Source organism: Notothenia rossii (genome assembly GCF_949606895.1).
Source record: "Notothenia rossii genome assembly, chromosome: 8".
NCBI lineage: Eukaryota > Metazoa > Chordata > Actinopteri > Perciformes > Nototheniidae > Notothenia > Notothenia rossii.
Genome location: NC_136906.1, coordinates 68,609,355 through 68,633,716, shown reverse-complemented (window position 1 = coordinate 68,633,716; position 24,362 = coordinate 68,609,355). Strand labels below are relative to the sequence as shown.

At 41.1% G+C, this 24,362-nt stretch overlaps 1 protein-coding gene across 5 annotated transcripts in view; it reads left to right on the top strand.

Annotated features, from left to right (window-relative positions):
- Nucleotides 1–23,774, top strand: part of utrn (utrophin) — a gene marked incomplete at its 3' end in the record, with an annotated part of 168,395 nt that extends 144,621 nt beyond the window's left edge. For 3 of the 5 annotated variants that reach the window (XM_079647050.1, XM_079647049.1, XM_079647052.1), the window contains 9 exons: nt 5,264–5,302; nt 5,790–5,855; nt 7,137–7,202; nt 14,152–14,313; nt 16,364–16,601; nt 19,674–19,749; nt 20,014–20,097; nt 21,260–21,285; nt 22,396–23,774. In XM_079647050.1, the coding sequence (XP_079503176.1) occupies nt 5,264–5,302; nt 5,790–5,855; nt 7,137–7,202; nt 14,152–14,313; nt 16,364–16,601; nt 19,674–19,749; nt 20,014–20,097; nt 21,260–21,285; nt 22,396–22,404 (766 nt within the window). The remainder of the gene's footprint in view (nt 1–5,263; nt 5,303–5,789; nt 5,856–7,136; nt 7,203–14,151; nt 14,314–16,363; nt 16,602–19,673; nt 19,750–20,013; nt 20,098–21,259; nt 21,286–22,395) is intronic. The other 2 variants (XM_079647051.1, XM_079647053.1) reach the window with 2 other exon arrangements.
- Between the last annotated feature and the right edge of the window lie 588 nt (nt 23,775–24,362).

The window sequence follows — 24,362 nt, the reverse complement described above, 5'->3', positions numbered from 1 at the left end:
AGATCAGATTGGCTCGAGTACAATAAGAGTTTTTATATACAGGTTGACTGACTGAAACAGAATCAACCCTCATCTCAATCATGCATCACATACCTTTCAGCGTTTGTAAAGTCACTTCAATCCCAAGTCAAAGAGATGTTGTCTTCAGTAATGAAGTTGGTTTGTGAATGAACAGGTTGGGGCTTTAGTAACAAAAGGGATATAAATTAAAACCGTAAAAAAGATATGAGCTTAAACCGTGGGACAATAGAGCCCTTACAGTACTTACCCGTGCTAACAATACAGAGAAAGAATTATAACTTGGAAAATAGATTTTTTTTTACTTTTACGTGTCTTTAAAAGCAGGGCTGATAGTGACAACAGGCTCGAACTGTGTTCTTAATTATTACTTCAGTGATTTCGAATTACACATCCGTATCATTCAGGGACAAAGGAGAGACGGGTTCAAATACCAATGTTCCAAATGATTGCTGATGAGTCGGAGATATCCTGACAAATGCTCTGAAACCGCTTTATGGCGGCTTTATTAACTCCATTATAACTTCTCGGCTCAGAACGGCTCTAAAGTTTCTCAGCTCCCTGCTCCCAGCTTGTAGATCAGGATTTTTTTATGTTGACCACTTGTAAGTCTTAGAGCCGATTACTTGAGTAATAAAATCTAAATTATTAATTTTCTCTGACTCGAAGAAACTTCCCTAGGGCCACACAACACATCATACCCCCCTTGATTGACTTTTAATATGTAGCATTCCTGGAGAGCTCCTTTTAAATATATCTAACTGTCAAATCTCTTTCATAAATATCCACACATGCGCTCCAGTGTGTTGGGAGCGTTCATTTCCCTCTCAGTTCATGTGTTTATTTACCTGTCGGTCCAGTCATTACCAGGCGTCTCGGCTGCACTGTAGATCATCTGTCTGCAGCACCTTGCCCGGTGACTACGTCTGATGTATGTCCCTGCTCCTGCCAGCCGTAAATCCCCCTGGAGGGCCCGTTTAACTCGGCTCACATTATGCAGGCGCCCCCGGTGGGCTGCTCGTCCTCCCCTTAGGAGTGTGTGTCTGAGTTGTTGCCCTTTCAAATACCGGCCTGCCTGCCCCTCGCGCTCCGAGACAGTCACTCTTTTTTATTCCTCATTTTATCCATCAATCTCTCTCCTTCTCTTCTGCCTGTCGGACATTTCTCGCTCAGGCTCTTATTACTTTTGAACAATGTCGTTTTGCATGTTGTGCGCACCAGAAACTAAAAGATGTTTGGTAATGACTCACCTGAACACTTGCAATAGATTCTCCCCGACATCCAGTTGCACACGGCCACCTCTCAGATGGATTGCCCCTCCTCTTTCATCCCTCCCATCCTTAGCTGTCCCCACTCCCACCTGCCACCTTGCTCCACTCTCACTTTCCTTCCTCTTTGACAAATGACTCCTGCAGAGATGCCTGTTTGATAGATGCCTCCAAAATGTGGAAGAATTGTGGCGAAAGCAAGGATCTTTTCAAAATCTGTTATAAGAGATGGGAGATTTAAAGAAATTGAAGACTTTTTCATCAAATTCTCATCTCTCTTACTGTAGTAGGTCGCTCCTGTTGACTGTGGGCTATCCACATGACGCCACAGGCTGAAGTCCACTATTCACAGCTGTGTAACAATAATCCTGAAGTGCAATATCGTCAATAAGATGTGGCTGAAATCTCTGATAAGGCTCTGCATGGCACATTTATTATAAACCCTTATTACCACACTTAAGTGACTTTTTCCATCTCGGTGTCATTAAATGAATACTGTGATCTAAATTGAAATAGATTTTTTCTGTAATTGGAACACGGCATAAAAAGAGGAATCACACACATCATTACAGTTGCTGCTGTGTACAGTATGTTGTGAATACATATGATTTCTCCCAATGTTTCAACTTCTAAATATAAAATAGTGTGCATATTTGTGTCATATATCAATCTGAAAAATCAGTACATTTAATACTACTTACATCATCCTGAAGATTATGCTTAAAGATGTAAAGTAATCCCTTGCTGTGGATCGTTTTAAACAATGTTTTAGGAAAGCCATATGTCGCTCCATTGGTTGTCTTGATAAAGTGAACTTTTAAGAAGTAGCAGCAGAAGGGAAATTACACAGTCTGCTGTATAATTGGCCTCCCTAATGCACTCACTCAGTCTCTCTGCTTTCCATTTTTCTTTTTTTAATTCCTCCCACTCTGCTTTCCTTCTTGAGAGCAGAACACCACCTACTCTCTCACCTCCCACTTATATCCTTGCTTCATTTCACGGCAGAAAGGATTTTTAATTTCTCCCAGCTATATTTGATAATGTGAAAGAACCCTTCTAATGGTTTCCCACTCAGTGTTGGTCCTTGCTCATTACCTTACACAATACAATACACGAGTCTCTGCTGCAGAGGCGAATTGGTGAGTGTGGATTAAAAAGTGGCTAAATCTTTTAGTTTTTTTCAGAATCCAATTTTCATTTTTCGTGAAACTCAAGTAAATCAGTTTAGGTTTATTAAAACTCTTCTGGCGGGTAAAATGCATTTTGCACAATCTTGTTTGTTTTGAAATGAACCACTAATAGAGAGCATTGTCTCAAGCTGGATGTGTTTGTGCATTGTGGTAGTAATGGTGGATCAATGTGTGTACAGTGGGTAACACACACACACACACACACACACACACTCACACTCACACTCACACTCACACTCACACTCACACACACGTTTGTCTTACCAGCCCTCTAGCTGTCTTTCTGACGGACAGGTAGTCAGAAGGTCTTTATCCCTGACAGGAAAATAGAGGACAATGAGAACAGAGGAAGCAGCACAAACTCTGACAGAGTGACTTCCACAGCATGATGGACTAAATTGATTCTTTAGAAAGGTCTCGGGACATTCACCAACAAGAAAACCTCTGAAAACCCAGTGAAACACAGACGGCCCGATTTTCACAAATACATTACGAGACCCTAACATGAATAAGCTCTTCAGGCAGTTTCAAGTGCTTAATGGTTGCTTTGGATACTAAAGGGGAGTGATTATCAATAGTCAGTGTATTTCAGTAGATGGCGGTCGAAAAAGTTACAGCACGAAAGCTGCTTGCGGACAGAGCTGGATAAATACTATGGAGCCTATATGAATGCTATATTGAGAATATATATATTTTGATGCTTTGTTTGCCGTCAGACAGTCTGTTCCAGGCTGAGACCCGAAGCTGTTTTTATCTGTAGTTATTGATTCTCTTAAAAGCTAATCCGACGTCATTGATAAAACAGCACATCGACCTTGAAGTTGCTGTTCCACCACTGCCTTGATAAGTCAGTTTGCTTGTGTTGTGGATTTTGGTGTTTTTAAAGGGTTAGTTCAGATTCACCGAAGTCAGATAATAACACAATCCTATCCCATTAAGGAGCTAATGAGCAGCAAAGCGCTCCAAAGCGTATGTCTGGTAGCAAATGAGATCTTTTAGTTGTGTGCATTAGTTAACCCCAGACTCCACATTCACTCTACTGGCAAGACATTTACTTTTATTTTAAAGGCTTTGTTAAAATGTTAAAAGTGTTTGGATGTATTTTTCTAATTCACTTAAAGCTCACCTTGTGTTAGGTCAAATATAAATGCAGAGACTACTTAAAAAAAAAAAACTCAAATTAGGCCACATTCTCACTAGAAAGTAGTTTTGATCAAGCCAATCAAATTATGATATTCATAATAGATTGGCTGATCTCATGAGAAGAAGACGCGTTTTTCTACCACAGCTCAGCCTGACTTTCAACACAATACCAGTGAAATGTGCAAAAGGGCTCTTCTATGCTCCGTGTTGTTGTTCTCCAGGCACAACAAGCCGTCCATGAAAACACACATTTACAGCAGCCACATTTGTCAAGCCCCGAATACTCCCAAGGTCTCCGCTGCTGTGATTCCTCTCCTGCCTCTCCTTAAGTCCCCTTCATTTCAAACTTTTTTTATCTCTCATGCTTCATTTCAAATGTCATCTCCCTCTCTCCTTTTCTGTAGAAGCAGGTTGTTTTTCTGTCTTCACTACAAACTTGATCCTTTTTAAGTGCATCCACCTGGAGGTTCAAGTTAGGTCATTCTATGTCAGTCAGACGCATTTTGATGAGAGGAAAACGGTCTAAACCGTACAAAGCTATCCTTTTTTTGGCAAAGATGACAACTTACATCACTCTCATAAAACATGAGCAGAGACGGCGGGGGAGCATAAGAAATGTTGCACCATGGGCTATGTATAGTAAGCTCAGTCTCCCCTGCTGACCCCGATTTCTTGTCTCCCACCGCTTCTCTCTTTTTGTCTTTTCCGTCTCAATCCCCTGCTGCATTTAGAAATCTTCTTGCAGCTACAGAAGTGTGACTACCCTAGATGCCCCGCTGTGAGAAACACAACCACAAAGCCGCACGCCTCCCTCTAAATATCCTGCCTTCATTTGAGAACAAAAGCAAGGCAACTTAATTTCAACCTCAACGCTTATCTTATCTTGAGATAAGAGGGTGTCCCAATTACTTACAAACAACAACTTATGTACGGCAGTTATAAAAATAGCTGCAATTGTCACGGACTAAAAAACTGAAACATTAAAAGAATCAAAATAAATCAAGACACATGCCCCAGGCGTTCAGGTTTGTCACATTTTTATATCCAAAATCCTTAATTAACAGCAGCTTCATTTGCTGTGTTCTTACAGTATGTACCAAATGCATAATTCTAAATCATAATGTACTGAATAGCAGATTAACAACAACATATGTTCTGTATATCTTTTTACTGGTTTGCTTTTTCAGTTAATCCGGCTGGAAATAAATGAAGAAAGGGAATGAATTGAGGGCATATCATTCTTTATGCTGAAGGAATTGTAAAATTAAACATTTAAATTAAATATGTGTGACAGCTGACACAATCACCCCTTTCTCTTTGAGCTTTGGTACACCTAATCTGGGTATATTAGAGTGCTGACAGTGTCATTTGCCCATTTTGACCCTATCAAAAGACAACTGCACAGTTCCTGTATCACAAGCGTTTTCTGATGCATGTTTAGATAATGTCACAGAGGATAATAACAAGCACATGCAGTGTATGTATTGGTGACTGTTTGAAGTGCCTTCCCTTTGTGTTTAGTGCAGCCACTCAGCTGTTGGACAGACATTTCCTTCCGTGTCTTCCTCTACGTGCTGTGTTTTTGACCCTGAGATGTTTTGTGGTACTTGACCTCCCTCCCCCTTCCCTCCGATTCTCTTACAGTCCCGTCACCCTCATCAGCATGTGTCCTGAGCAGTATGAGTGAGTATCTACGCCACCACGACAACACCTCGTCTCCAGACTGGAATGCCTTTTAACAACACCTCCTTCAATCCCTTCTCTCCTCACTCACATCCGCCTAAGTCCTCACTCCTAAAAAGCCATGACTGAATTGCATGTTTCCCACCTGCCTGCCTGACCCACTGGCTGAACATGCATCCAAAAAACTCACCCACTGTCTCCTCAGCTTCACCTTCTTCTTCTCTTTAAAGCACCCAACTAACATTCGGTTGCTCTTCCCTGCAGGGGCTGTCAAACCCATCCAACCGCTGTGTAGATCACCCCCCCCCCCCCCCCCATATTTCTCTCTTTAGCATCATCTGATTTATTTTCTAGGTGATGTTGTGAAGGGCCATTACGGTTGCGTGTGTGAGCAGGCGTGTGCATGTGCCTGTAAATCCCAGTGTGTTAATGAGGTTGTGTGAGCATGCAGAATCTCATTCATCTCCATTACCTCATCCATTTCCAGGCTGTCCCAGTCACCCCAGCTCTCTCATGATGACACGCACTCCAGGATAGAGCAGTATGCCAGCAGGTACGCATCGCATTCCCCAAATCATTATCTCATCATCTCAGACGCCGCAACGCACACACATAAAGACTTTTGAACTGCTTTTAAATGTTATGCTTTTTAAAAAGACTTTCTTCCAAGAAGCACTCTCCATCAGTCTGTACCTATAATGCAAAAACTAGATAAGACTATATGCAGTGGAAGTATGCTTTTGTAGCATTATAAGTAACATTATCTTTCAGTCTTGTTATTGCTAAGGGTTACAAAATTACACTTTTGAACATTGTGTATCCGCTTTTTATTATGTGGTGATCGCTCACACTAAATCCCAGCCTGATAGCTGTTTTCAGTCATCCACTGAAAACCATCCTACTGCGTACATGATGTGCACAGTGGGGGATCTGCGGTCAATAATCACCAACATCACCGAACTAATGTTCTGCTGCACTGAGATTGAGAGCCTGTCATTTTTAATATAAAGATAAGCCAGATTGTTAAAACCCTAAAGTGTCACATATCCCATCTTGCCCCTTGAATGAATTTCTAATCAGTCCAAAGCTTCTCCTTTCTAAAGTGAACCAGGGTTACTTGTGTCAAAAAGCTTTCATCATGAAGGCTTTTCTGATGCAGGGCTGCTCCGTCTGGCCTGTAACCTTTCATTGGTCACACTCCATTAACCTTGGCTCAGCGTTTCTGCTAGCATTGTTTTATCAGCAGTGACACAGATGAGCCTGGTGAATTTAAATTGAATTTATATAATATTTTAACTGAAATGTAGACGCTGACATTGTAGATTAGAGCGAAGCTTATACATTTACACGGTGAAATGCACACAATGATGAGGTTTCACCAGTGAAATAATAACTTTAAATATCTCCCTCCATGCATATTCGGTCACAGTTCAATTTCAGCCTGAAGTGGTGTGTGTGTGAGTCGTGCTGTTAATCTGCGGTGCGGCCCGGCTGCCTCTCTGCTACAGAGTTCAGTGAATACACGCTTTGATCTGAGGAGCCGGCCTCATTGGCATGGCAGCTTCGTCTGAATATGTGACCAGAAAAATGAGCGTTTCCCCACAGACACACAAACTTGGAAATATCCAAATATGGCTATGCACCTGTAGTAGAACACAAAGTTCTATTTGGTCGTAACTTGGGTCATGAATTTGTATAGGTGTGCTTCTGAGGTCTTAAGATCTGCATTCGTTGACATCTCTGTTCTGCATTTTGATGAGATGATGGCGGTGTTTAAATGGATTCGTTTTTCATTAATTGAAGTTTCCATCACTGATGAGGGTTTCTTTCTCAGGTTGGCCCAGATGGAGCGCTCCAACGGCTCTCTGCCCACAGACAGCAGCTCAGCAACAGGAAGCATGTAAGTCCCCAACATTTGTATACGTTTTTCCTTCACATGACTACATGACTCCATTCAACATTGTTTCACAGATTTTCTTTGCAAGTTGCTGCACATATTAATACAAATATCTCTTTGTACATGGAGTAAAAATGCATTTGATCAGAGCAACACCAAAAGTCGAACAACGTGTTGTTGAAACTTGATTTCTGAGACATCGTCTTCTTGTGTCATGGTAACCTACAAAAGTGGCTTCCCTGCTTTCAGTGTATCAAAACCAGCCAAAGAAATACCAAAGAATTGCTGAAAAGAGATCAACAGAAAGGTATAACGGTTTTTGAGGGAGCAGAAGAAGTGTGCAGTGAGGGGAAAAAGACAATGGGATGTGGGTGAATACAGCGCTGGGCAGGACTTCAGTAGACATGTAATAGATTAAAGTGCCAACAATGAGAAGTGAGAGTGATTGGATTCAGGATCTCGGATAATAACCAGTTATCTTTGATCAGAGGAGATGAGGACATGGGAAACCTGAAAAAGAAGAAATCACAAAAGTTCGTGGAAAGCTGATGAGGAAAAGGAGGGCTCTACTGTGTGTGTGTGTGTGTGTGTGTGTGTGTGTGTGTGTGTGTGTGTGTGTGTGTGTGTGTGTGTGTGTGTGTGTGTGTGTGTGTGTGTGTGTGTGTGTGTGTGTGTGTGTGTGTGTGTGTGTGTGTGTGTGTGTGTGTGTGTGTGTGTGTGTGTCATGTGTCTGTCTTTTGTAGGCCCTTCGAGTTGAAGGGCGTATTTGTTCCGTTCTCCAACTGAGATCCTAATCTGGGGAATGAGCTCTAGCGGCTCAAACGCCCTCTGAGCTCATAGACATGTGTGTTCAAACAGAAATAGACACACGCTTTTCACATGTTCTTGTCTTTAGAGGGAATAACGTCAGGTTCTGATGTTTAGATAAGACAGTTGTAGATTTCCCTGATCAAAGATAATCAAACTCAACATGTGTGAGATGAATTTGTGCATGAGAATGTCACAGATACAGAAAGGGTGCAGAAGTTTTTATCCCAACAGAAATATCAAATATCAAAAAGCCAAACATCTATTTTTTTTTTTGTACCTAAATGTTTTTTTCAGAAGCGTTGAAAAGTGTGCTCCTGGAGATTGAAGAAGTTTTCTGTATGGCACATGGAGGAAAACAAAAACAGGTCTTGAGAGTAAAAAAGCTCAGCAGAGAAAAGGGAGGATGCTAACACCTTTGAGAATCGCGAGTGAAGATTTAAAGCATCAAGCTCCATTCTGTTGTAGCTTGAACCCCCTGCTGATTTGAAGCATCGTGTGGACCACTGCTCCCACACTTCACCCTCATCCGACCTTTCCGTGTAGCAAAGCGGTTTTAGAAACATAAGATGTTCGTTTGAAGACTCCAAAAAGCCTCTCTCTGCTTTTCAACTGATCAATAGAAGGAGAGTGAAAAAGACAAAAAGTTCTGGTGGAGAAGGAGGATTTATTTTCCTCTCCTAATGCGGGACAAACACATTACCCCCACTCCTTGTTGCTCTTTTGTGCTTTGGACAGCTTATTTAAGAGAAAATGCCATTATCTTTGGCAGCTCTCAAACAACACTAACGCTAATGCACACAAGTGTGTCGAGCGCTAATGAGTTGAGGGAGATGATGGTTTGATGAAGGCTAATGGGTTTAACAGCAGAGAGAAAAAAACACCCACCAGAGCACATTTAGAACATAATCATAGTTCTTCACTTTCACATCGGTGTCATTTCAGGAAGATTTGCATTCGGCTTGCCTGCAAAACAACAACAACAACAACAACAACAACAACAACAACAACAACAACCTCAATGTACCTGTGAACATAAAAGTGAACAATCCTCCAAGAACAATGTAAATGCCAAACACAAAAAGTGCATTCTTTCAGCACAATTCTTTGACAGAAATTGCGTTACCTATCTGCACAGAGCACACTATAGCCCATGGGTCCTTACTGGATACTAGTACACTTTTTTGTGTAATGCAAAGCAGTTTTGATTACTAATACATTAAACGAGAAACCGAGCTCAGAGATCATGTGGATGTGGAGACACTACTGCACTTTTATTTAATAACATATATTAAACAGTGCCAGTAATTAAAATGAAAGATGATCTACTGTCAATGTGTCTGATGTTGTACTTTAGAAAATTAACTTATTTGAATAAATCCCAATGTACATGTTCTTCATTTTGACTGAGGGCTAAATAACATTTGGATATTTTAATTTCAAATTGCTATCCGTGATATATGAGTCAGACATAAGTCTGCCTAATGCCCTTTACATCATTTTGCAGTTATGCACATGCCAGGTCTTTCTACCAGAATATAAATGGGAAGTCGCTCTCTAAAATGTCACTCTGCTGCAATAAAATATCATTCACATCACTTGTGAATGAATGAGCTGATTTTAAATATCCAGAATTAACCAGTAGCCTTAATTATATACAACAACTTGTCCATCAAGCCTTACTTTTAAGGAAAAAGGAACTTGTAATAATAGCGATATTGTGTTTTATAGATACCACTAAAGTAAAACAGCCCACTCAGCCATGTTTCCAAAAGAAGATGCTGTTCAATGTGTTGTCAGACGCCTGAGCCACGAACCCTTCCTCCTTCTTTTTATTGCCTTTGGTTTGAAGTGTTTGATTTCCCTTCCTCTCTTTTTGTAAGATATATTATTTTCCGCCTGCAGCTGATTTCACCAAAGCCTCTCTGTATATCAAACCATCTGGTTGTCTGTGTGGAGGACACACACACACACACACTGTCAGAAATGATATGAATTCTTGACACGATTGTAAAAGGGGTTTTCTTGGCAGCTTAGGAAAACATGCGGTGTAACACGGATAACTGCGTTGGCCAATTACATGCATGTTTGGCTTTCGGCTTGTTTTTTCTGATCGCTCAAAGCCTGCAAACACTGATTTGGACTCGCTGCCAGCTGTGCAGTGATATCAATAATTAGTATAATATGTGTGTGAGAGAGCTCTAGAGATAAAGTGTGTTTGTGTTTGTGTGTGTGTGTGTGTGTGTGTGTGTGTTTCGTGTGTGCGTGCTTCGTGTGTGCGTCCATACCAGTGGCTTCAGTGCTTTTGTCATGTTGGTCCTGCTATGGTTTTATCTTAAAGGGAATCCTTAATTAGGCCTATTTTCTCTGACCTCCAGCCAAAGCACAGTGTTGTCATCGATGCCTCGGGACGTCACCGAGGAGCGGGTCGACCCTCGTTACTTTTTTTTCCCCCAGCTTTTTTGTTTGGTTATCTGTCGCTTTCCAGTCTCTCTCTCTCTCCCAGTGCTGTCCCTTTTTTTTGGTCTTTTGATATTCTGCCCTTTATTCCTCACGCTCTCCCTTTTCATTTCGATCGCCCATTTCCTTTTAAACCTCCTTTCATCATACCCTGTCCTCCCTTCTTTCTCTTCTCTGCCTTTCATCATTTTTTGTCGTAGTCTACTCATGTTCTACCTTTGGGCATAGGCAACCTTCAGATTGAACACTTAGCACAGAGGTAAACATTGAAAGAGTTTCTTTTAGAAGTCCTGCTTCATAAACAACACGTCTGGACTTTACTGTGATCAGTCCCTTTTATGTGGAAGTTGCACAGGAAGCACGCTTTTATCATCTCACCAGAGGTTATGATAAAAAACGTGTAGACCTGTTTCCCTTTGTCTTTATCTCTCTCTGTTCTCTCTGAGCTCGGCCCAGGCAGCTGATAGTGCTGTTCAGCCTGAGAGGAGCTGCTTGTTCTGTGATAGGTAAGCTAGGCATCAGGCCCGATACTATTGTTGCAGGCTGAATCCCCCTCAGCCGCGTCCTCGCTTAACCTCCACACAAAGCACCGCTCTCATATTGCAGCTAATAGCCTCAGCATTCATCACCAATAATCACATTAAACCCTTCTCCCATACTGATGCTCTCTTCCTCTTTCGTCTCTTTCTTCACCCTTTTCCTTCCTCTTCAACCAGCGCTGTGCCCGAGTGTCCTTTCGCTGCACTTCCTCTTCCTCCCACTGTTGAAGAGCATTTGTTTTGTGAGCCAGCTCAGCCTCTTGTAGTGCCCATTTCTTCATGTAATGATCCCCTTGCTGCTGTCCTCTGGGCCCCTCCTCCCAGCCTTAATGTCCTGAAACAGCTTCCTGTTGCCAGAGTCTCACCTAATTGGTCACTCAGATTGTGCCGGACCTCCGTCCCCAAACCCCAGCAGAGCACAATGCCACCAATTTCCAGGTTTCTCTACAGGAAAATAAGCACTTCTTCCTCATTGCTTGCTCCCTTGACATCCGGTCTCTGCCAGCTTTCTCTATGTCATTTATCAGAACCGCAGCACTTCCAGCATGGATTCATTGTCCATGTTAGAGTGGAATTGATGAATAAATATTTATGTGCGCGTGCATATGACGGATTGTTTTACGAGTGCTTTCAGAAATGCTATAAAAGGGAGATTTGTTAAAAAAATTAAGAAAAGATAAGAAGGCATAAAAAAACGCTGGGGACCAAATTCATACAATACAGTAATGGACAAGAGCGACTGCTTACATGAGATAAAAAGCAGCAGAATAAACATGGCTTTACTTGAGAACGGCCCTGTTCATAGAAATCCATTCATGTCATGTTCATCATTAGTGCCTTTATTTAACAAAATATGTGAGGTTGAATCCAAATCCCCTTCTTACAGAAAATTACTGCTTCAAATCCCACTAGGGGGTCAGGCTTGTTAATGATAAAACCCGTTTCTCCTCAGAGTACATGGACTTGGTACATGGTACTGGTTTGGCATATTGTTGCTTTTATATGAAAAGAGGTAAAAGACTCATTCTTGGAGCCTTTTGTTAACGACTTTCCCGCCTCACTCCTTGGTCATGATATAGTATAATTGCTGTCATCTCTGAGAAAGAGAAAGCGTTCTATTCATAACCTTTTGTATTATCCATGCGGCGATAATGGCATTCTGAGTATTTTCTGAACACTATTGATCGTCTCCTATGGTGAAATTCAAGGGTGTCCTATGTAAAACCTGAGTCGTTTCAGTCTGCCAGCTTACTCTCTAGAGGCTATTTGATTAATTTACTCATTATAGCTGGGGATTATGCACTCAGTTATGGTCGGGCCTTGATAAGAGTGTGTGAAACTAGTTTGTAGCAAGTCGCCGCTTCTTTTAAAAAGGTGCCAGAAGGTCCTGCCTGGTTGTCACTGATTTAGGTGTGACTTAAAGTATGGTCCAGATTTCAGCTCATAGAGGTAAATACAGGATCTGGCCCTTGAAGCAGGATACTTTGCAACTTGTAAATAGCCATTGCTATATGCATCTATAATCACTATAAGGAGTTTCATGTTGTATAAACAATGACCAAAGCTGCAAAACTAAGAATGAAGTTGTAATAAAATGAGCATTTCTTTAAATCTATTGTATATGTTTATGAGTATTAGTTGACTATTTGTCAATATATTTTTGCTCTTCTAGTCCAGATATATTATTTTAATGTTACATAACCACGGTTTCAACATCACAGAATGACAGCCTCAGCACTGCTGGATATTTTTGACAGACCGAAGCCATGAATAATAAAAATGGCTGAATCGAGTCAACAGTGGGAAGCCACACATGGAGTCACCATGCTACGAAACTTTCTCCCAGCCGAGCCCTGTTTTAGAGCTGTCAAACTGACTCTGGAAATTATAGTCACTCTACAAAGTATTTTTAAATCTTTTTTTTGAACTTGTGTGATTGTCAGGTTTTTGGTCTTTAAGGCTCTGGGTGCGTTTCAGAGTGAAGGTGACAGCTGGGCTTTGGCGAGACCTGCCACCACCTTTCAGATCACTGAGATAACACATAAGGAGATTGACACGTACACACGTACACACGTACACACGTACACACACACACACACACACACACACACACACACACACACACACACACACACATACACATACACATACACACACACACACACACACACACACACACACACACACACACACACACACACACACACACACACACACACACACACACACACACACACACACACACACACACCGGCAGCCATTCCTCCTTGGATCCCTCCATATCTTTCTATCTGTCTGCCAGACTCCTTCCCTCCACCTCCTCACAGCCCTGCTTTATTCCAGTTATCAGAGAGCAGAGACTGACACATCTTTGTTCCACCAGGGATTGTGGAGCTTACAGCGTGGCAGACCCACAATAGCTGCAGATCTTATATATGGTGGCAGCTACCACAATCTTTGTTTAGACTCCGCTCTGCCTATTTCTATTTACAGTGTGCCGCCTTTTTATCTCACAAGTAAGTTGTACTACCCTATAGTGCTTGATGGTGTCCAACCTTTATTGTTGAAAAAGACACTTAAATGCTAAACAATGTAAACTGAAAGTACATTCACTCACTGATCTATTTATTTTTGTAATTGAAGAATATTCATTTTGATGAAACAAGATATTTAACTTGTACTAAACGAGCTTAGCTCAAAATAAACAAGAATTGTGATCAGCACGTTGTAAATGTTTCCTATATACATTTTTTATTCATAGGCCCTTCGTAGTTTATTAGCTATATAGGTTCTGAATCATCCTAAACATGTATTAAATGAAGGATTACAACCATTCTTTACCTCATGCATTTCAAAATCAGATGCACTGCTTCTCTAGTTCATGTCTCTCTGCCTTTGTACATGAGTGCTGTGCTATACTGTAATTCCCGAGCGTCCATTCCAAGTGATCCTCAAACATAATGATTTACTATGAGTCATAATTAGCATAATTCTCTTAAGCTGAAAAGCTTTTTTTCAGTTGAACATTGTTTATGTGCTGAGGAGTCCCTCCTTCCAGACTGAGCAGAAGGTGAAAGTAGCTGACTAACAGGGACAAGATGTCTGGGCTCCTCGCTCATCACATAACTCTGAACTCTCCTCCGCAGGGACGACGAGCATGCCCTGATCCTGCAGTACTGCCAGACGCTGGGGGGGGAGCTCTCCCCCTGCAGCCAGCCCCAGAGTCCTGCCCAGATCCTGCAGGCCGTGGAGAGGGAGGAGCGGGGCGAGCTGGAGCGCATCATAGCCCGTCTGGAGGAGGAGCAGAGGTAAGACGATAAAAAGTGAATTCAGTGTGATATGATTCTGTGTCTGTTACTTTAGATCAGGGGTCTCAAACTCAAGGCCCGGGGGCTAAATCCGGCCCGCGACTTCATTTTATGTGGCCCCGCAAGAGCTTGCAAAGAAAATAAAAACGTTTATTATACGGTTACAAGCGGATTTACAGAAGCAGGTTGCCCATAAACTACATGTCCCACAATGCATCTCATTTTGTGACATCCGCATTGAAGAGATTTGCAATTATTTGCCCTGGACTTCTGCTTTCAGACGTAGTTAATTAGTAAGTTATTATCCTATCCAACAATAATCCAATTCAGAGGCAATAATGTAATATAATACATTATTATATATATATATATATTATATATTTATATAGTTACAACCGGTCCTTTGAGTGCAACCTTTATGCAAATGTGGCCCGCGATGAAATTGAGTTTGACACCCCTGCTCTAGATGACAATAAGGAGCCCCTCCCCACGCCCCTCTGTTAGATATTTGGTTAAAAAGAACACAATGGTGCTCTAGGAGGAGATTCAGGTGATAAGAGGGGGGGGGGGGGTTACCTTGGTTGGTTATTGGCTAATGGTTACACAAGCCCAAAAATCGTTATGACATCATAAAGTGGCCACAATCTGGACGACAAGTGAACGAATCTTTTTTAATGAAACTTTCAGAATGTCTTTACACAGGGGGGGTGCATGTTTATGTAGAAAAGACAGGATTGTGGATTTTGCATAATAGGTGACCTTTAATGTCAATAGTTTTGAAATGTGAGATTTTCCACACATCTGTTTTTTGTTTTTTTTTACTCACATCTCCCTCGTGTCAATTGAGTTCATGTTTTCACTTCATCTCACTGTGGAGCACCAAACATCCAAACACTTCCCGTACCCCCAGTCGGCCTCACACGCCAAGTCCTTCCCCGGTTTGATTAGTAAATGGAGAGACAGACTCACTCTAGCATCTATTGTTGTTGTGGAAGTGTTTTTGCTCCGGCTGTGGCTCGACTGGAGTGATTTAAGTCTGATTACACAGGAGAGAGAGCTTTAGTGCCAGCCTCATAAATGCCAACTTAAGTTAGATATGGCAGCTTATGGTTTTGCTTTGGTGTGGACGGACGGACGGACGGGCGGGGGGGTCTTTATGTTTATAAATCCACTTCAAAAAGGATTTAACTAAGAAGGCTGAAAGCTTTGAGTAAACATGACTTTGTTATTTCCGCGTTGCACCCCACTGTTCATTAAGGAGCTTTCCTTTGAGTGACATCAATACAAATAACTCCACTTACCAATAACTTTTCATTTGCATCAATGTTTTAATTATAGGAAGAAACAAACAAGAGAGAAGCCTTCCGGCGCATCTAAAGCATGACACAAAAGCACAGCATGTATATATATTAATCATGACAAAGATATGTAGAAATAACATGAAAGCACAGCTCTCAGGAACATAAGTCCTCTGATGTGTTTATAAAAGACTCCCAGGAATACAGCTCTGTCAAGTTGATGGTTACACGTGTCTACAAAGTCTTACTACTAAACAAGAACGCATAATATTAAAAACATTAGAAGAGGACCATTAAATAGTATAATAAAAATGAAACGGATGCATGTTCATAAATGTACATTTACATACTGTTGTAACATACTGTCTTAAATACAAACATTCAAATGTATTTTTTTTTTAATGTTTATTTAAAATGCTAAGCCTGTTACTACTTTATCGTGAATGCTCTCTTCTTTGTAGCTGCTCATCTTGCCAAATGTTCTTTACTTCTTAAATAAGACAATTCAAGACTTGAGGCAAACCCATGTGCTTCTGATGGGGATCCCTAAATTAACAACAATACATATGAATACTTATGTCTTTATAACTAAAATCTTAAATGTTGGACTTTTAAAATGGAATGGAATGTTTTGACAGTGCGGTATTATTACTTTTATTCATGTAAATGATCGGAATACTTCTTTCTTACTCCTGATTACTACCCTTTACCTGTGAGTGTAACATGATGTGTTTCTAACCCTTCTCTATCAGGAGCCTACAGAGCGAGTATGAGCAGCTGAAGGAGCAGCATGGCCAGCGAGGGGCCCCTGCTGGAGGCCCCTGGGATTCAGACAGTTCTTTTACCCACCCCAATGAGGCCGATCTTCTCGCTGAGGCCAAGCTGCTGCGGCAACACAAGGGCCGGCTGGAGGCCCGCATGCACATCCTGGAGGAACACAACAAACAGCTGGAGTCTCAGCTGCAGCGCCTCCGACAGCTCCTGCACCAGGTGACTGCACAGCAACGGCTATCTGTGGGGAACCATCCAAAAAGACAGATATTTCTAGACTGATATGTTACAAACTCAGTTGCATTGGCTTTTCTCTTATGGCACTACTTCTATTCTATTTTATTGTATTTACTTGCAGTATTTCACCTGTTTTATTGTGTTGCACTGTTGGAGAAGCCTGAGACATAACTACACTGTAGCTATGTACGAATTACAATAAAAGCCTTTACTCTTGAATTGTCTCTAACAACTGCAAAGTGGGATTGTTTGAAATGATTTCACCTGCAGCTGGGAAGAGGCAATTTGCAAGAATAATGGCGTTAGTTTGGGTCCTTAGCAGACAAAACCAACATAGATGCTGTTAGTAGTCTACTAAGTGAAAAGGACTTTAAACTTGAAGTGTATAATCACAATTACGTGATATAAATGCAAGTTGTTCAGCTTTAAAAAGCTTGGTATTTTAGCTTAAACATGCAATGAGACCACTTGCATTTATATGCCTTTTTACAGATTGCATTTTTCTTTGCAGAGTGTGCACTGGTGGTATAGATTTTAGTGATGGTTTTCAAACACTAAAAAAAAAACTTACATTTTGACCAGAGGAATTTATACGGCCACAAAGTCTCTCTGAGTTCCTTTTAGTTCATTAGGCGTGTTGTGAGGCAGCAGCAGGGCAGTAATCACAGTTCATAGAGTCTCTCACACACCAGCTGCTACGGTGGTTTTAGTGCTACTCATAAAGTACAAAAACTCATTTGAAGAGTGCATTGCTTATCCCTAAAGGCCTACACTAAGGTTCAAGGATTCCTTTAAAGTCATTCCAATAAAAAAACAACATAAATATGTACATGCGCATGTTTTTATGTTGCATGCCAACCCACACATTTACAGGTTTAGCATGCTGTGTCTTAGAATAACAAATCCCGTTCATCAAAATTCAGATTAGATCCTAATTACATCATTACCATTCAATCCAGGAGTCCAGCGCTCGTCTCCAGTCCCTCTATCAATAACTTCCAGATTTGTTTACGCGTGGCCTAATTGCTCACTGAGGTTTGACTGTTTGTGCCAAGTCAGAATAATCACAACCCTCGAGCAAAACAAACAGCAATCCCGGCAAATCAGCCAGAGCAAACACAGAGCAGGTTTTGGCTCTCTGGTAGATGTGGAGCTGTGGAAGCTCGGTAATAACTCACATCAAATATGGCTGGAGTGCCGGAAGGCATCTGACGTGACTCGGTATATTTTTAATGGATGAAGATTAACATTTTCACAGAAAAAAGGGTTTTGTGCACCCATGCTTCACCATATTGGAGATTTCCATCTAGTGTAGAGGTGTCCTGGAAATACTTCTTTATAAATCTTGAAAAGTGAAAGTACTTATTAGGCAGGTGAATAGAGCCCATATCAGTGATAGATTATCATGTGTTATATCACTGGATTATTATGATTTCTTTCTTTCTTTCACTTATATTAACACTTAGAGGCGTGTGGCGCAGTGGATAGAGTCTTGGTGTTGGGATCAGGTTCAAACCCCACTGCACTCAGCATGTCATTGTGTCCCTGGGCAAGACACTTCACCTCAAATTGCTCCTGTGGGGATTGTCCACAGTATTGAGTATGTACGTCGCTTTGGTTAAAAGCTTCTAACAAGTAACATGTAATGTAACGATATGTTAAGTGTTTTAGCTAATTTAAGATACCTGTCATTCAATTACCTCCTGTCTGTTTGTTGTATTAATGAACCAAGTGATTCCTAATTCTAAAAGACAAAAACATGCATTCAATTAATGAGACAGCTGCACAACTACCTGCAGACGCTAACCCCCACACTAAGCAAGAAGTTCTGTTTTCTGACATTTAAGTCTCCGGAGTCCTGATGATATGTCAAAATGTCTTTCCATCAACCGCGGCATTACTGCCAAGCTGCAGAATAATAAACCCAGCCAGCTTCGTGGCACACACTCAATTCACACTCCTGAAGGCGGACCAAAGCCCTGACCTTAGCTATTCTCAGACGAGCCTCAAGACAGTGGCTGTGCTCTGGAGACTCTTCTACCATGTTAGCCTTTACCAGCGCCGGGGGGCACCGGGAGATGAGGGAGGGGAAGAAGAAGAGGGCCGACGAGGGTGGGCAGCGAGGCAACATTGATTTGGTTTGTTGCAGAATAAAAGCTGAAGGGAATGTGGGAGTCTGCCGTAAATGTCACAAGACATCAAGTGTTCCCTTCTGTGCATCAGGGCAGCAGAGCGTGTTTTCACCCATTGATCAGCTGTCCACAGCGCTTAACTTACACAACCCTAATCACTCATTGATCGATTGTGATGCAGTTTTGTTGTTTTTTTCTAAGCAACTGGGATTTTTACTGTCATTTTTATTGTTTGCTTTTTATCAGACTTTTCAATTCAGCCACGACTCAAATCTTGCATTTTAGCTATAAAGAATGAACCAATGATCATCACTTGAATCTCTGTGTCAAATTCTTCCCTCTGTCTGAAATGCTCTTTTCATTGATATTCACGACATTTCAGGGCACGGGAGATTTCTGTTATCATATATCAAACAACAGTGGGTCGCAGGATGAATCAAAGCTCCGTGAGGCCATCCGTCACAGACTAAGCCCTGTCCACAACAAAGTGAACATAAACATTGCTAGCTTATTGTCATCTGAATTCGCTGTGGCGGCTGCGTCAGTGTCAGAAACATCAGCCTCAGGGGAGAAGGATTTCCAAATGTGTTAGATAGGAAACCTGTGGAAATACACAAATCCTCCCTTAGTGAGGAAACTTTGAGATTATTGCTTTTGATGTGGACACACTATATTCTATATTTGTACAGACAGTTATATCTGTCAGATGATGCGGCCTGGTGTAATTCAATTATTTATTTTTTTGTGCACACAATAACAGTCTTATTGTGCCACCCTCTGTTATTCCCTTGTCTCCGCCTGGCGCTGTGAAGCACGGCTCATTTTGAAGTTGTCAAGTGGTTGCCATGCAGATTAATTATGTTATAATAATGGAGTTTCCCTTGTTTGCTTTCTTCTCTCCATCTCTCTCTTTTCCACTCAGCCGGATATGGACTTGAGGGTAAATGGAGTTTCCTCACCAACTGGGCAAGAACAAGGACCACTTACTGAAAACTCAGGTGAGACACTCAAGTTCAAAATGTTATACTCAGACAAAAACACTCACTCAAATGACATTCATCTTGATATTTGAAGATGTGTCCTTTAAATGCACTATGGCTGGAGCTACATTTTACAACATCAGGTTATACACTTGAAACTTAAACATTGCTCTTGTTACGCCATTTTGCTACAAATGCTATGGTGACTTATCTAAGTGTCTGTGAAAAGTCATAATCAGTGTGTGTGTGTGTGTGTTTGTGTGTTTGTGTGTGTGTTTCCAGACGAGCTGCCACACTCCCACAACAGCAGCTCCAACCTGGCAGATGTAATGGAGCAGATTAACAGCTCCTTCCCTGCATGCAGTCGTAAGTTTCTAACTCCTCCTCTCCTTGATCGTGTATTCCCTGCGTCTGAAGGCAGATTTGTGTTTCGCCTCAAGGACGCTGGTCAGCAGAAATAGTAGTGCTTGTCACTCCGCTTAACTGTTAATACTTCATCCTAGCAGGGAAAATTCATGTGCACTGTCTAGATGTGTGAATTAGGGAAGTGTGTCCTTCTGGTACATTTTCTCTCTATAAATGTCTATAACGAACAAAAAACGTATTTCAACCAAAAGTTCCTAAGAGCCACCAAGACACCGTCAAGTCACTTGTTTCTTCCTCACAACAGTCCAATGCTCAAAGATATTCAGATTTTAATTGAAAATGAAAAAAGCTTCACATTAACAAGTGTAAAGCTTGAAGTGGAGAATGTTTGGCTCTTTTTCTTTTAACATTACTTAAGCAAATTAATCAAAACATCTACTGTAAATAGTTGCCAATTAATTACTGTCAAATAATGAATGCACTAAATATTTCAACACAAAATAATTGGTGGTTTTACCTCACACACTGCTGCTCCACATCTGTCTTTTTGCCTCAAACTGTCATTATACTTTGTTTGTGGGAGGTGTATGTATTTGTGTGTGTGTGTGTGTGTGTGTGTGTGTTATGTATAAATGATAGTTGGAGCAGCTGTGCTCTCATCTGTAGTCATGAATTCAACAGTTCCTGCCTGTATTTCAATGAAGAGCGGTGTATATATAGTGTGCTTTTTAAAAAGGTTCCTCTGTATGGTGACTTTGTGGTTTTGATTTAGTTGAAATGCCTTTTCAAACATAGAGCCTTGAAGTTCTTTTGATTATCATTTAAATGTGGTATCTGAGATCATCAGGAAAAACCTCAGACACTCATTACTTTTTATAGCAGAATTTGAAAGGAATGTTAATCAAAAGAAAAAGAAATAAGAATGTTCAAATAGAGAGCTGGAGCCACCTCGCTCTAAATTGCATTCGAGTCAAAACTCCTATGAGGGCTTTAGTTAGGAATCCATTGTAATTTGGCAGACGCTCCGGCATTATTAGCATTTGGACACTGCACAGCTTCAAGGCTCCGAGGAATATGTGGGATGCAGAACATTTAGTGTAAACAGAAATGGACTGGGGAGTTCAAGTATTAAATCATTGTCTCTTTTCTTTGTTTCCCACAGCCTCGAGCCTCTCCTCAAGACCACAGGTAAGACGAGGTTCTTCTACACCTTTAAACACACACTAGTACCATCAATCTGTCCGTGTGTTTCCAGCTTGTATGGAAGCTGCTTTATTGTGTGTATTTGTACATGTTTGAGTAATTGGGAAAGGTGAGAGAACTGTGAGCAGAGCTTTTAAAGGTAGTTACAGCTGCTGCCACTATAGCCTCAAGGTAGCCTTCACCTGCCTCAGTCCTCCACATTTGGTGGGCTGTGAGAAAGAGACAGCTAATGGATCTCTCCCGAGGACCATTAGCTGCTCATCTAGTCCCCCAGTCTGAGGCCAAGGTGCATTTTGGGACTTAAGTGTGGTAAAAGCCATTACCACTGACCCTTGTGCCGCTGTAATTTTTCACCCCTCTGCCTCTTTTCCTCTCACACTATTATTTCCTTTCTCTCACCATATTTGTAGTCTGCTTGACCATTTGGCATACAGCTAATGCCTTTACTCGCCAGTTTAAGTGCTTATTTTCTATGAATCCATAAGTGGTGGCTTTTTCCCTTTTGGTTCCTACTTCACTCTTTGATAGCCATGACATTTGAACATATGGTTTCAGCTCTAATTTGAATGAGTCAAGTTCATTATGAATCCCTAACCACTTTGTATTCAGTTAACTTAAGAAATACATTGAACCAAACGTCCTTCATCCCCTCAGTTTCTTTTGACTGGTATTAAGTTTACTCATCCTTCCACATTTCCCTTTTCTTATCATCCTTGACACCGTGTGTTACACTTTCGGTTGTTTTTCGTACAGAGACATGGTTGAATTGGTTTGAATGCCTAATTCCATTACTGAGAAGACAGCAATATTTTTTTTTTTAAATCTCCCCTGCATGTCATCTTGCCCACCTCCTTCCTCCCTTTTCTCCACACCAAGCTCCTAATGGACTGTAACTGGCTGGAGGGACTGCAGTCCATTTGCCAGCTTTCAAACCCCATCACTTTGTTCAAACCTCTGATATTTCTGCACAGTGATGTCTTGATGGAGAGAAATGAGGCGTGTTCGACCAAAAAAAAGACAAGAGCACTAACTTTCTACTTGAAAGGCGCATACCTACATCGTGTTGTTTAAATGTTTGTGTTCTTTGTTTCGCAGGTGATGTGAGGAGAGTCCCCACAGAGCTCGGCGTGTGTTAGTGTGCAGACATGTGAGTGTGCGCAGTAAGTGTCGGGAGGAGACCATTCCCAAACAAACAATCCCCCCTGACCCTAAATCCCAAAGACGCACAGGACCAGACAACTTTACTACTTTTACCACCTTGTCTTGTACTATGCAAACTGTACATTTTATGAACTGTAGATTGTACCTGAACTTGGTTTAACATTTGTCAGTGATTTGTTTAGATATGCAGATCAGAACATGGACACGGGGCTTTGTATAGTAAAATATGCTTTTTATTTTTATTTTCCTTCAGAAGGCAGTTTGAGATTTGTGTTTCTTTCTCGTTGATTTCTGCCCCGAATGGGAATCAAACTGTTACATTTGTGTGTCATTCCACTGCTTTGTACCCTCCAGCCCACAGTAGTAGTAGAAGGAGGTTTCCATGTTTGGGAGCACGCACAGTTCCTGAGTAATAACATCCAGTGGCTGAGAGGATCATTTTGAAGGCTGTGTCACCTACTCAAAGCATCTGTTTTGTTTTTGATCATGTAGCATGCTCAATGTCAAGTTCCCCTTTAAAGCATTGATATGCTGGCAGACTTTGTGTCAAATTCGATTTGTTCTGTAAACGTTACCCCTTCTGTGCCTATACAGTTTGTCATTCCATGTGTGGAAGACAGAGAAAAGATTTGATGAATGAAAGTGGGATTGTGTATAAAGAGAGAAATTCTGGAGAATAAAGATTTAAATCTAAGGTCGTTCTGTAATTGGATTTTCAAGAGGCCCACCGTCATTATGTAGAATTTTTTTTTTTTTTTAAAGATATATGATCAGAAATCAGAGGAAAGCCATGATTGCCTTGCTACCTCAGACTCATAGACACAGTTTTGTTTTTGTGGTTTGTTAACTTGTTTAAAACATTGCAATCATTCACAGAACAAGATCAACCTGGTTTTAGCATTTTAAGCTTTAGCTTACTGTATTGGTGTACACTGCAAGGAGGAGAACCCAAGTATAAAAGTTGCTATTACTGTACCAGAATGGGTCTGTGGCCTGCTGAAGCTAGCCCCCCGTAATGACCAGTATTACGTTCTCTGTTGTTGGTTTTCCACTGGCCTTCTAGCACTGGTCCCTCACTGCGTTGTGTTGTTGTGCTATATGCTATCCTGTAAAACTTGTGAGACTGAGCAACACTACTATAACCTCCTCCGACTGTAGACTAATGATGATGTTGGTGATGATTTTAATGATTCCAATCATGATGAACCGTACCATGGCAGAACTGTGTCGCTTCTCCTGAGGTATGTAAAATAGATTGACCACACTACGTGTAATATGGCTACGTTTTATTCTAAATAAATCTTTTATAACAAGTATGCGTCCCCTCTGCTGTTATTTCCTTACTTACAGTCCGTTCATTTAATTGCAAGGACTATAAGGGTATATTGAGGCTGTGAATATTTCAGGTAATATAGATGAATCACTTCCAACAATTTCATAAACACTGATTACAAATTAATTTGACTGCTTGATTTGTTTTTATATGCAACACTTGCCGCGCATTTTAAGCCTTTCACACGCATACTCTGCTATTAAGGATATAGGCATTGATGCTGCCAACTCCTCAGGGTCAACAAGCCAGGATTGTAGAATTACAATTTATCAAAGGAATTGATCACACAGTGAGAGGTATCATTACTACATGTTTGCTGTGAGAATGCTGAGCTGTGATTGATAACTCAAAATGAGTAATGAAAGTTAATTAGTCTGTTACTCCTGCTGCCTTATAAACAACATGTTTTCTTCCATTTTAGCAGCCTAACTTTGCATTGATCATTCTAAAGGTTGTGTGATGTTCAATTAAAGAAACGTACCTTGCTCTAACTTGGCCATGCTGCCGTTTGAGAATGGCTATAAATCAAATCTGCCTGCGCAGGTTATTTCATGCTGTAAAATCAGCT